General features: G+C 43.2%; 3 protein-coding genes across 3 annotated transcripts; 2 read left to right on the plus strand and 1 right to left on the minus strand.

Moving 5' to 3' along the window:
* Positions 1 to 2670: 2670 nt before the first annotated feature.
* On the minus strand, positions 2671 to 3180 carry AOL_s00173g207 (uncharacterized protein; the record flags this gene model as incomplete). The annotated part of the gene is made up of 1 exon (XM_011127949.1): positions 2671 to 3180. The coding sequence occupies one exon, from the start codon at positions 3178 to 3180 to the stop codon at positions 2671 to 2673; it is 510 nt and encodes a 169-aa protein (XP_011126251.1).
* Positions 3181 to 5619: 2439 nt separating this feature from the next.
* On the plus strand, positions 5620 to 8819 carry AOL_s00173g208 (uncharacterized protein; the record flags this gene model as incomplete). Its single annotated transcript, XM_011127950.1, has 5 exons — positions 5620 to 5652; positions 5730 to 5806; positions 5873 to 7607; positions 7665 to 7929; positions 7990 to 8819. The coding sequence occupies 5 exons, from the start codon at positions 5620 to 5622 to the stop codon at positions 8817 to 8819; spliced, it is 2940 nt and encodes a 979-aa protein (XP_011126252.1).
* A 2806-nt stretch (positions 8820 to 11625) lies between these two features.
* AOL_s00173g209 (uncharacterized protein) lies at positions 11626 to 12156 on the plus strand (the record flags this gene model as incomplete). The annotated part of the gene is made up of 3 exons (XM_011127951.1): positions 11626 to 11831; positions 11935 to 12041; positions 12113 to 12156. The coding sequence occupies 3 exons, from the start codon at positions 11626 to 11628 to the stop codon at positions 12154 to 12156; spliced, it is 357 nt and encodes a 118-aa protein (XP_011126253.1).
* Between the last annotated feature and the right edge of the window lie 511 nt (positions 12157 to 12667).

Raw genomic sequence — 12667 nt, forward strand, 5'->3', positions numbered from 1 at the left:
ACATTCAAACAAAGGTACAAACCGTTTCCAAAAAAAAATAGTTCTGATGTATTGTTGGAAATGCTGCCTGAAAGTATCGGGGAATGAATCCCTTTATACACCAGTACCGAGAAGATTCCATTGGATTTGCTGGGGTACGTATAGAACTCAAGGTTCACATATATGCATACAAATAGAGTCGAAGTTCAAGATGAGAGCTGGTAGCTAGTCTTGGCTTATAAGATTTACTTCAAGACACACGAATATCAATACATGGGAGGAAATGATTATAAGAGTATAGACTTCAGGAAATAGAATAAATACAACCACATTGATTTTTTTTTTTTTTTGTTTACAGAGAGATGTATAAGATGTTTACTTCAAGTTTTTTACGAAATCTAGAAAATATCAAGAACCATATATTGTCATCGTCCGCATGTAAACGGATATAAAGCCTGAAAGCTTTAACATCACGCACTCTCGATCTCGCCCTCCCCTTCTCTCTTTCCGTTATAATTCGAATCCATTTGCATCATACATTTCACGCTAATAAAAATTGGCGGTAGCTGATGGTATTGGATTAATAGTAAAACTCATAGATAATTTTTATATCTAAATAATGTTGCCTGCTAGGTATTCGCACCTGAAGTTAATCTAGAATTTTTTAGTCGCCAGAAGATTATATTATTACTTGCTCTTACAGATATAATATTGATACTTCGTACATGCATGAAGCTGATCAGCATCAATCGTATCAAAAAAGGTTCAATGCAATAGCATATAGACGTATACGTATTAAACAATAAAGCCAACTGAAGCCCCCGTTCTGAGGGTAAGGCCTAGTCTAGAAGGGTAAGACCAGCCGGTTGATAGTCATACATTCATAAAACATATATATACGTTCTATCCATCGGTCAGCGATCAGACGAATATCTACCTTCGCTTTTCCCATAGCTTAATTCAGTGTATATTCATACATGCATATCTACAGCAAAGGTCTGCACGCTGCATTTCGTATACATATATCTCGGTTTTTTATAGAAGCTGGAACTCCTAGTCTAAATCCGATTTCAGGAATATATTAGTACTTCTTGATAAATCTGGGGAGATAGTGTGTACTGACGAGGTATCAGACGGTCCCTTATACACTATTTTGTACATTGTGATATTTAGAGTTGTCATTGTTGTATTTGAGGCCTGGCCAGGTGGCACACTCTTAACTAAACTCTGTTACCCGGAAGATACCGCCCCATCGATGTTCCACCAGAAAGCCCGTCGGGTCAACATCCTCCGGCCCGCGGCGCCCGTCAGTCAGTCAGTTCGGGGTCAACTGTTGCCCGGCCAGCCTTCTCAACTGACAAATGCAACAACGCCAACAAAAATCTCTGGCACGTTGCAGTGGGGTAAGAGGTAGGTAAGCTAGGTAAGTATACTTACAGTACAACCTTCTCTCCACCGCTATAAACATAATACACCCTGGAAGAAGAAAAATGACTAGCAGCATCTCCCTCATTATCTATAACGGCGGCCTGTTCAAAGACCACTGGTCACTTTTCATCCCCACCATCGGGGAAGATATTGGGTATAGGCTCCATGCCACAGGAGACCTTCGCACTGGATTTGAATTCGAATTGATAGAAAGATATGATCTTGAGAATACAAATCGTCGGCACACTAAACAATTTCTATCTGAAATCACGTATGCATCTCAAGTATCTCTTGAGCCAGTGATTGGAGTGTTTTGAGACGGGAACGCTGATAGAAACAAATCATTGGGGAATAAGTGATGTAGATAGAGTTATTCAAGTAGCTCGACAAACTCCTACGCCAGGGCCGAGTCTAAGATCTACAAGTTATGATGTATGCAATTCCCAATTCCATATATCATATCACATACATAACCAAAAGATCATTTCTCATGATCTGCTAAGACTAATGTCTACTACCGAACAGGGGCCGAAGGTTAGATTATACCAGCAACGGAATTGCCAAGATTGGGTTATTGATGTATTAGAAGCACTAGAATCAGAGGAACTTGTGCAAGCTGGTACCCGCAGTCAAGTCAAAACGCAATCTTAGCTTAGCTTAGCTTAGTTGAGCTGAGCTGAGGAATTTATTTTGGAATCAAAACGAACCTCTTACATCCCAAGTCGAAGAACAAACCAATTCCAAGCATCATAATGTGTCCCTTCTAAATCCCTATCATATATATTGATTCTGAATACCAATTCAGGTCCAAGCATATCCATCTTCACAAACTTCGGAAGATAAATCTCTGACCATGCGCTTCCAACCTCTGCTGTCCATCGGGCTTTACATCCTTCCCAATATTCCGGAAGCCACCCCGATTGGTGCCAATCTATAATAGTTAACACAAATCCACTGTCTTCTTTTAAGATATCACTAATACTATTGTTGTTGCCCTTTCTCGGGTATGAAATCATGATGTTACTAGGATGAAGATCACCATGTGTGAAAACAATATCCGAGTCGTCGATTAAATGGGCTCGAAATGGATCAGGGGAGCGATCCCTCGATCCCTCCGGCCTGTGCAGACATGTAAACCAATCGTGGAATCCGCGAACAGTCGTAAAAGAACCTGCAGGTAGTATACTGGGTGATGAAAAGATTACATCCTTAATAGGTCCTTGGGATATACTGCCTGTATGTGATAATTGTCAATAGTAGTTATTAACCAACAATGCGGTGCTCTAACATACCAATAAACCGATCATCAGGGTCTTGCTTTAACCTTCTTAACGAAGATATCATTTTCTTCAAACATCGGCATATATCATCTCTTTCATCTTCAGAGATATCATCCCAAACCGTATCAAGCTGTTTCCCATCTATAAGTTCCATATAAAGAAAAGTAAAGCCATTATCCTGACGCCAGGCAAATATTTCAGGCACATTGACCTCAGAGCTCAAATTTCTCTTCAAGAAATATAAACATTGACCTTCTGCAATAGATATTTCGGTACCCCATTTAACAAGCAGGCCTTGATCTGGGAACATCATCGGTGGGGGTCGCTCGAACGTGGGGAATTCTGTAGTCGCATTATAGCGATCTCGGATCTCAGATGCAGATGGTAGTTCACGGTTAGGATTTGCGGTGAAATATGAAGAGTCATAGAATGTTTCTGAGGGGCTTGAGGGGAGTGAAGAGGGTACAATCTGGATGTCATCCTGGGATGACATATTTCCCTGACGAATCTATATCATCAACCCATTTACGAGTGGCAGTACGTGCTCAAGGAAGTATGTGATTATAGAGCACGAATACGTGAGAGATTTGAATGATTCAAAGCCAAAGGTGGTTGGTTAAACGTAGCCTCGAATTCCATTTATTAACGGGGATCCGGATGCATTGTAGTGCGTGCATATCTGTTCTGTAAAACGCTCTGTCGGCTTTCGATAGACGGATGTGTTGCAGAACCTGGACTGGCTAGTAAACATTTAATCCCAAGAAGCTAAGCTTCAGTGCTTCGGAATAACCTCTAAAACTGTACTCAGGAGTCCATGGTCAGGTTGAATTTTTTTTAACTCAAAGTCCCCTGCTCTCGGTCTAATCATAACCAGACCTCCGACTCGGGAAAGCCGAGGCTCGCCCTGTTTGGCAAAAATGCTGTGTAGATGCCAGGATGTCTTGATACCATATCATATGGACCGTGCCTTTTTCCCAACAGTGTTAGTCTGGTCCGGATACAACCTTGCAGTTTTAGATCCATCCAGCTGAAGAAATTTTCTAGATTTAGCTTGTCGTCTGAGAAATTTTCTTAAAAAGAGGCGGACCAAATTTAATTGCTAGAAAGAACATTTACCATGGTCAGTATAGTAATCTCGTAAGCCGTTCCATTACTGGCCAGCGCTATACGAGACTAGTCTACTGCTTGTGGGTGTGATAATATATATAAGATTCGAATCTGATATGGACGTCTTCGCGCTTCGACGTCAGAAATGTCTGAGCTTATACATCAATCCATACTTTGTAAATTTAGTTCGTCTACATATTTCCTCCGTACAAAGTCGAAGATCTAGAAGCAGCTCATGTCCATTGATTATTTGATCATGAGCTCTGATGTTTAATTTTCCCTTCATCTGGTCGTTCCTTTGAGAAAAAGCTTTTCTTTACTCAATCGGGTCGCATTAAAGGTCGCACTGGAATTCTATTCCGCAGGCTAAATAGCTTGTCAGACGTGCGCTCGACGTCATACTCTTAGACATCCCTGACCTAGTTATAACGTTCCTGAAGAAGTCGCGCGATATATAGTATAATCTAGAGAAGAAGAGAGAGAATAAGCCGCAAGATAGTCAGGCACGCTGCGGCATATTCGATATTGAATACGTAAGTACTCTTTTAATTATAAGTATCCAATCCGATATCCACACTTATATACGATACATCTTTGGTCCGCGGGCAGTCCGAGGTCTCATTCGAAGAAAGCTGTCCATGCAGTGCATCGAAATTAGCCTTGTTTCGCCAGCTCACCCACCGCATGTATACACCATTATACTTTCTATAGCTACTATACTTACTTAGTTATACGACAGAAACTAGCAAAGATCTTAGGAAAGATTCGAAGTACGCAAGACCGAGAGTTTAGAAGGAGGAGAATACGAAATACGAAAGTTAATTTGATTAATTAAACTCGGACAAGTGGGACCAGCCTTTTCAAACGAGAACCACACCTTGCACCCCCATTCTACCCAAAGCGGGGGCCGTCTGAAGCCCGTCGAGTAACATAAAAGTAATATTAGCGAAGCAATATTGCAATCGGGTCCGATTTACGCTGTGCAAAGAGGTTACGTGGTTGTGCACTGGTGACAAAGCTCCGCCGCAATCGAAGACTCTGGGCGAGAACCAGATCTTCTGATACGTACTATAACGTTAATACATTATTACCCAGCAATCACACATATAATTATATAAAAAGAGGTATGTATGTATGTATGTGTGTATGGTACTTTTATAAAATATTCTCCATCTGTCCGCAATTTCTTCGTTTTGAGGCTAATTAATAATATCCATTCAGTCTTTGTCTTCGAGTTATATAAGTAGAAACCATCGGGACTGCCGGTATCCGAACAAAACCGGCGCCGACTCAACTCAACTAAAACACCACAAACCCGGCCCAACAACATCCAATCTGGTCAAATCGTCGATATCGATACCAAACCAGACAGACAGACATATATTCATACTTCATAGACATCGCAATTGTCATTCTACATCATCTTCAGCTTCAATCTATACCTGTAGACTTTCAAGATATATACTAGCACTTTTGGCATTCCAATTTCCGGACTAAATTAATTAGTTCCCACCGAACCCGACAGCACAGGCCTAAAGCGCAGGCCCCCACCCCGCATTGGTGCTCACTAACGAAACGACGCGGTTCGCGATAACCTCTTAACTCCACCAGCTAACTACCTAACTCCACCTCAGCTTACTCTTTTTTTTTCTTTCTTTCTCTCACGCCGGATTGATTGACTCCTCCCGTTCACTTGTTCATCTACCTACGTTTCAAATTGATCTTAAATATCAAAGCATCGTACCATTCTACATAACTCGCATGGGATTCGCATAAACTGCCCTACCAGGTTCCACGCTGTTCAATTCACGACAAACTTGCCAAGATGGCGATGGAACAGCTCGAAATCCACAGCAGGGTCAGTTTTGCATCTAATCGAAGGTGTCTTACATCCTTGTCAGTAAGCTCTTGCTAATATTTTGCTTTTATTCTCAGTCCTACCTGATCCGGTATGTCGATGTCGCCGGTGACCATGTTATCTCGTGGAGTATCCAGCCTCACAAAAAGTCAATGTATGTTGCTCCTGCTCCACCTCCCCCTCGGCAACGCTCCAGGTCCAAATAGGCTAATTTCCTTAGAAACTTCGGTCTCTTCAAGCATATAAAGCCTCCTGGGGGTACAACTCCCCAATTATCCAGTTCGACAGTCGGTGCTCCTTCTATCTCCTCTGGTGCTTCTGTTCTCCAACCCGATGAAAGTGTGCCCCAAGAGCGGCCCCGCACCCAGAGAGCGAACTCCACAGAAGCCGAGACAATCCAGAAACTCGAGGCTTCGGGTCTCCGACAGGTCCAATGGTACGGCAAAATCGAGGCCGAAAAGGTCACCACTGGCAAATTCGACGTGCCAGCTGGCCAAGGCGGTGCCTGGGCTTTAGTCTTCGATAACACATTCTCCAAGCAAACCAGCAAAACCGCGACTTTGGTACTTTTGACATACCCATCCAGTAACCCTGCGCCGGCTAGTCATCATATGCACCACTTCGACTCTCCTTCCGCGTCCACATTGTCTCTACCGCCGGTTGTGGGTGCTCCTCAGCTTTCTTCAACCATTATCAATGCCTCTACGGATTCGGTTGCCGAAAGCAATGGCCCCTCCGTGTCAACCGGCTTCTACACCGGTATTTTGAAAAAGAGAAAGAGAAAGAAGGGACAGGGTTTTGCACGTCGGTTCTTTTCATTGGATTTCACATCATCTACGCTATCGTATTATCTTAATAAGGATTCTTCGTCGCTAAGAGGTGCTATCCCGCTCGGCCTAGCTGAGTTGAGCGCTAATGAAAAGAACTTCGAGATTACGGTCGACTCCGGAGCGGAAGTTTGGATTTTACGCGCAGCATCCCTAAATGAATGGCAAGGATGGAAAGATGCCCTTAACAGAGCATCACAAAAGGCACAAAAGCGAACAGAAGTGGGGATGGGACGTGACGAACCTCGTGGATTGGGGAGCCAGAGCCATTTGCCTAGTTCGGCAGCCTACCAAAGCGCGGAAGATGAAGGATGGGCAGCAGTGGAGTCTCTAATGGGTAGAATTTCAGGAATTAGAGATGCCACCCGCCGATTGACTACTATGTCCGCCTCTGCCTCCAACGTAAAACGGGGCAGTATGGCAAGTTTGGGGTCTGAGCTCGGGGCAGGCACTATAGCTACTACTGGACCCACACCGACAACGGATGAGAAGCGTCCATTCTGGAAGCGAAAGGCGAGCGGTGGTAATACGCCGTCTCTAGCTAACAGCCCTACTGTAAGAGAGAAAAGAGGGAAGTCTCTATCCGCGGGAGTCGGAATGACAGCCGCACATATGGTTGCGCCAGCACTACCAATCCCACCGGTCCCACCACTGCCAAATGCAGACATTACACCCCATCTCAACGAACTTCTCTCCGATCTCGACGCTTTTGTCGCTGATATCACACAAATCGTCCAAGAAGCTAAACATCGACGATACCTCCATCGCAAGCCATCCGCCAATGGCGTCTTAAGCTCTGCCGCTTCCCGAAAGAGCATGGAATCAGTTGATGACCAAGAGTTCTTTGACGCAAACGATGGGGATGCGGCTACTGTCAACGAAGGAAGAATCGTTATCGTTGACAATGATAGTGAAGAAGGTCACAGTGAGACCTATGCGACTGATGACGAAGGCAGCGGGGATTCAGAAGATGACCAAAGCTTCAGTGGCATGTCTGGAAGCTTTAATGCCTTCCCACCTAAATCATCGGACCTTAGCCCTCTCCCATTAGAAGCCGTCTCTAGAAGAGCTACTGTGAAGGGTACCACAGTACTGCCACCCAGTTTGATCGCTTTCTTCAGGAAAAATGTATGTTGCAACCTCCCCAACATCACGTTATGGAAAATCACTAACAAAAGAAAATAGGTTGGCAAAGATCTCAGCACAATCGCCATGCCGGTATCTGCAAACGAACCCCTCAGCGCTTTACAAAAGATTGCAGAACAGCTCGAATACTCCGAACTCCTTGATTATGCTGCCGACGCTCCGGACGCGAACGGTGAGCGACTTCTTTATATCGCTGCTTTTGCGATTAGCAACTTTTCCAACACCAGAGCCAAGGAACGTGCGATTCGTAAACCCTTCAACCCACTTCTTGGAGAGACATACGAGCTAGTGCGTGAAGATAAAGGTAAAACACCCCCCGCTAATCCCTCACCAGCTTTCAAGATGTGCTAACTCGATACACTAGGGTACCGCTTCCTCGCCGAAAAGGTTTGCCATCGCCCTCTGATCATGGCCGCCCAAGCCGACTCTCCAAACTGGACATTCACCCAATCCCCACAACCAAGCCAAAAGTTCTGGGGTAAATCTGCCGAAATTAATACCACGGGTCGCGTCCGTATAACGCTCCACAAAACCGGCGATAACTATAGCTGGGCACCCGCCACCACTTTCCTCCGCAACATCATCGCTGGTGAGAAATACGTAGAGCCAGTTGGCACTATGACCATCTATCACGAAAACACTGGAGAACGCGCGCAAGTGACTTTCAAAGTTAAGGGAATGTTCTCAGGAAGAAGCGAAGATGTTAGTGTCCAAGTATTTGACAAGGACGGGAAAGTTGGGAAGTATAGTTTACATGGCAAGTGGACTGGATCGCTTGTTATCTTTGATGAAGCGGAAAGTATGGTTAAGCAATTATGGCAAGTTGGAGATTTAGTCCCCGATGCCGCGAAGAAATATGGGTTTACGACGTTTGCGGCGCAACTTAACGAAACCACGGCTATTGAGGAAGGCAAGATGTCAGGGACGGATACAAGACTTCGACCTGACCAAAGACTTTGTGAGGAAGGAATGCTAGATGAAGCGGAGAACGTGAAGTTAGAGCTAGAGGAGAAGCAGAGAGGACGAAGACGGGTGATGGATGAGGAAGGCAAAACACACACACCCAAGTGGTTCATGAAGGTCCGAGAGACAGCGGATGAGGAGCTTTGGGGAATGGAGGCTGGGAAGGAAGGGTATTGGGCGAGAAGGAAGAAGGGAGAGTGGCCGGGAGATATGGTCGAATTGTACAAGTGAAGAGATTCACAAAGTGCTTTTTGTTTTTGTTTCTTTTAAAAAAGCTAAAGGGGTGGTTATACGGGCAAGGTGTGGTTCACTGAGTTTGAGGTACTCCTCCGTGGGAGCTACGGGGGGGTCCCTATAGATGCTGCATTAATAGTCCTTGTTCCAAGCATTCGAAGATGTATGGTACCAGATTGGTATCCATACCCTAGTATATATAGCAGTCAAAAAAGCATTAAATCAACGACGGTAATAAAATTAACTACTTAAAAGTCGTCTCGATTCCCGGGTAGAGTGACTGATACCGACCGTCCTTCGCGATATCTTTTATCGATCGCATCGTGTCGAATTCATGAAATATATGGTTTACGAGGTATATATACTGTCATCATACGATATACGAGAGATACGTAGTATCCACCCATAGCTATAACTAAGTATTAGATAGCCCATATGAAAACCTCGGCCTCGTCCGACGGCGCGGATGCATATACACGCATGCATGGCATGGCCGTGGCATGGCACGTAGCGTCAATTCCAACAGCCACAAAGCTTTGACCAAGTCAATTGATCATATCGTAAAAACGAATATAGGGTATTAGCGAGAGTGGGTTCTAGTCCCAGGTCTTGTTTACGAGACAAATCTATATATTGGTATGACCTCTTAAGTTAATCACCAGTTTCAGAAACACTAAATGGTTAAGGGCTTTCTTGTTTGTTTGTTTCCACATGGTCATAGCTTTTTGAAATCCCCTGTCATAGCATGAATAGCGGCTAAATTGTACCGAATCCCAGCCATGCATGGCCAGCTTCCCGTAAAACTCGTCAACATGCAACATGACATCTCGGAACTTAACTCTCCCATGTGTCATTTTTGCATCTTGTCGAACCATGGCAATGCGCAAGCGCGGCACAGAAATCTCAGCTGTCGGCCCGGTTAATATCAATAGTATCTTAAGTTTGCAATATTATTGGTTACCATTTTCTTATTGGACGGGGAGCTACGGGATATTGCCCTGCTGGAGATACTACGAGTCGGAGAGCTGGCGGCCGGAGTTTTTTTTAGTTAAAAGGAAAATATATTTGCGGTAACGGTAACGTATAACGGAAGTGGGTAAAATGGAATAGTTTATAGTTCCGATCCTTGTTTATACGTATAACTTAAGAATCGTTTAAAGAAGTGTACTTACATCGCTATTGCGATCTTATCGATCTTTAAATTCGCTAGGCTATAGCTATATAGCTATTTGGGGGTAAATTTAATATGATATAGATATCTTATAGCCGCGTTATAGCTAATGATCGAGCCGGGTCTTGAACCAATGGCTTGAAGTGCCACGAAAATAACTTCTGTTAATTTATCATGATATGTATGACTTCAATTCTTTAAGGGTTGGCAGCGACGATTGCATAGCTATATAGTATACTAGTAACGATACCTGAATCCTCAAAGTCGAGACATCATGGAATCCAGTACCCCTCAGAGCTCTACGGTTCCAAGATATACACCCCCAAGAATTAACCTAGCTTGTTATAGGGCCAGGGTCAAGATTTAAGCTGCACCATAGCCCAATAATACAACGTGGGCAGTCTTTTATCCCAGCTTCATTGTAACACCACTATCTTCTCATTGTGGGCAATACATCTACGGATCCGCGGAGTGATATAGACCGTACTTTTCCAATTGAGACTATTCCTTCTTTTCTAATACGTATATATGCAGGGGAGCGTATTCGATACGAGAATATGGTAATATGGCTTTAATCTGGCTCTAGCTCTGCCGCACAAGCGCAGAGAACAATTATTATAGTGTATTAATATACACTGTCATGTCGTTGTGAGGTACGCACACACCGAGCTACCTATATTATCTAAATAGAATACTTCAATGCTCATCCGACAATCAGTATACGCAAGTATTATACGACCCGCACCCACGTTCCGCTAGATCTTGGCCAGTGCAGTCAGAAAATTAATTGACATGGGCAGGCCTAGCTAGATAGCATGGGTATACCAGTATACACCATTTAAACGAAATAATCTCCGTTCGGCCGTTATTTTCAAGACTTTGACATGAAAAAAAATATGATATCCTAACGGCTTATGATTGCGGGAGCGAAACGCCCTCGCGGTAAATTAATTTATCGTAGCGGTCGAATAGTACTATGTTGCCCAGATAGCTGCAGCCTTAAATACATCTATGTTTCCTTTCGAACAAGGTTATACGTAGTCTAAGCTTGGCTATAACCTATATAAGCGGACAGATCTTAAGCTTAGGCTAAACTTAACCTTCTAAAATACGAATACATCAGCATGCATGCGGCGTCGGTGGTATATATATGATCTGGGGTATATATCACCAAGATATTAGAGCAAACTTAACTAGGATTTTCCGAGGGACCGATGTATCCTACTAGATACGATTAATAGTACAAGGCTAGATACTGTCGCTTTCCCATGTTCATTATCAAGTTTGAATCTCGAGACGATGCATATCCCGACTTTTCTCAGAAGGAGAGTATACATGCCTAACTCGTGTCCCCATGGGTTATTGACGAGGGTATGATACATCGATTTACGAATTATTCTAGGGTCTTAATGTCTGGTTCCAAAAGGATAAATACCTTACCTTGGTACGCTCTGTAGCTACTCGGTTCCATCTTCTCTACCCAGATATAAAGGCAACAAACACTAGTCTCCAAATTTCGAATTTTGATCAAGTCGCATATCAAGCTCCTCGTTTTTTTAGTTACATAATACATATCATCTTCCATTTCTATACTTTACGAAAAGTAGAAAGAAAAAAACTTTTACTGTCAACATGAAGATCTCCTCCATCGCCATCCTCGCCGTCGGTATTCCAACTGTTGTTCAAGCCGGTGGCTTCGTCAGCAGCTGCGCACAAATCTTCCTCGGTGGCACTTGGATCAATGCCCTTTGCAAGAATAAAGCTGGCGTTTACGTCCCCACAGCAAAGGATCTCAACGCGGAAATTGGAAATGCCAATGGTCTTCTCGCTAGACACTCGTATGTGTTATTTCTATTGATTGCATACGCGTGTATATATTCTTCTCACAGGATGTAGAGAATATATATATATATATGCCGTTTATTAACCTTCTACGTATAGATCGGGATATGCGAATGTTTGTAGAGATTGCTCGTTGACTACAGCGGCCGTGTTTAAATGCTCGTGTCCACGCATTAACCGTTATCAGCCGGCTTCTATCAATCTTAGTGAGTTATCTTACTATTGGGTCATAGCAATTTGTAGAATTTTGGCTAACTTGATAATTTTCTACGATAAGACAACTTCTTGAGCAATAGGGATGGTACTTTGTTTTGGGATTAATTTCAAACCCGAGAATTTGTGGCCTACAGATACACACGCTCACGATACACAGGGGCCAAATACTCATATTATATGATCATGTCATCATTGATTTTTCTTTGTAGAATGTATTTAATAACTACTATTTAGACTTCGTCATTTCTCTTACGAGGTTTTTTGGATTTACGAATATTATAAGGCATATCATCATGAATTGCCATCAAGTGATCATGTCTAAGGGAAATGTTGATCCCTTGTTCCGCAAGACCCGATATCTCTCAAAATAATTTAACATTCAATGCATCCTGTTTATTTTGAGAGATTGCATAGCGCGCGAGGCTCCCAAGAGAGGATCAGAGCCATTAGTCTCCATAATGAGACCAAGTTCCCCATATTTATGCAGCCTCCCGCAATTTTATTTTTATTTTCAATGCTGTTTTACCTTCGAAACTTCGAGTTTTCTCGATCACCTAAATCTTATTGTAATATTTTTCAATCAGTATTTCTTTTCTAGTCTACCAAATATAGATAG

The sequence above is a fragment of the Orbilia oligospora genome (genome assembly GCF_000225545.1).
Source record: "Orbilia oligospora ATCC 24927 unplaced genomic scaffold scaffold00173, whole genome shotgun sequence".
NCBI lineage: Eukaryota > Fungi > Ascomycota > Orbiliomycetes > Orbiliales > Orbiliaceae > Orbilia > Orbilia oligospora.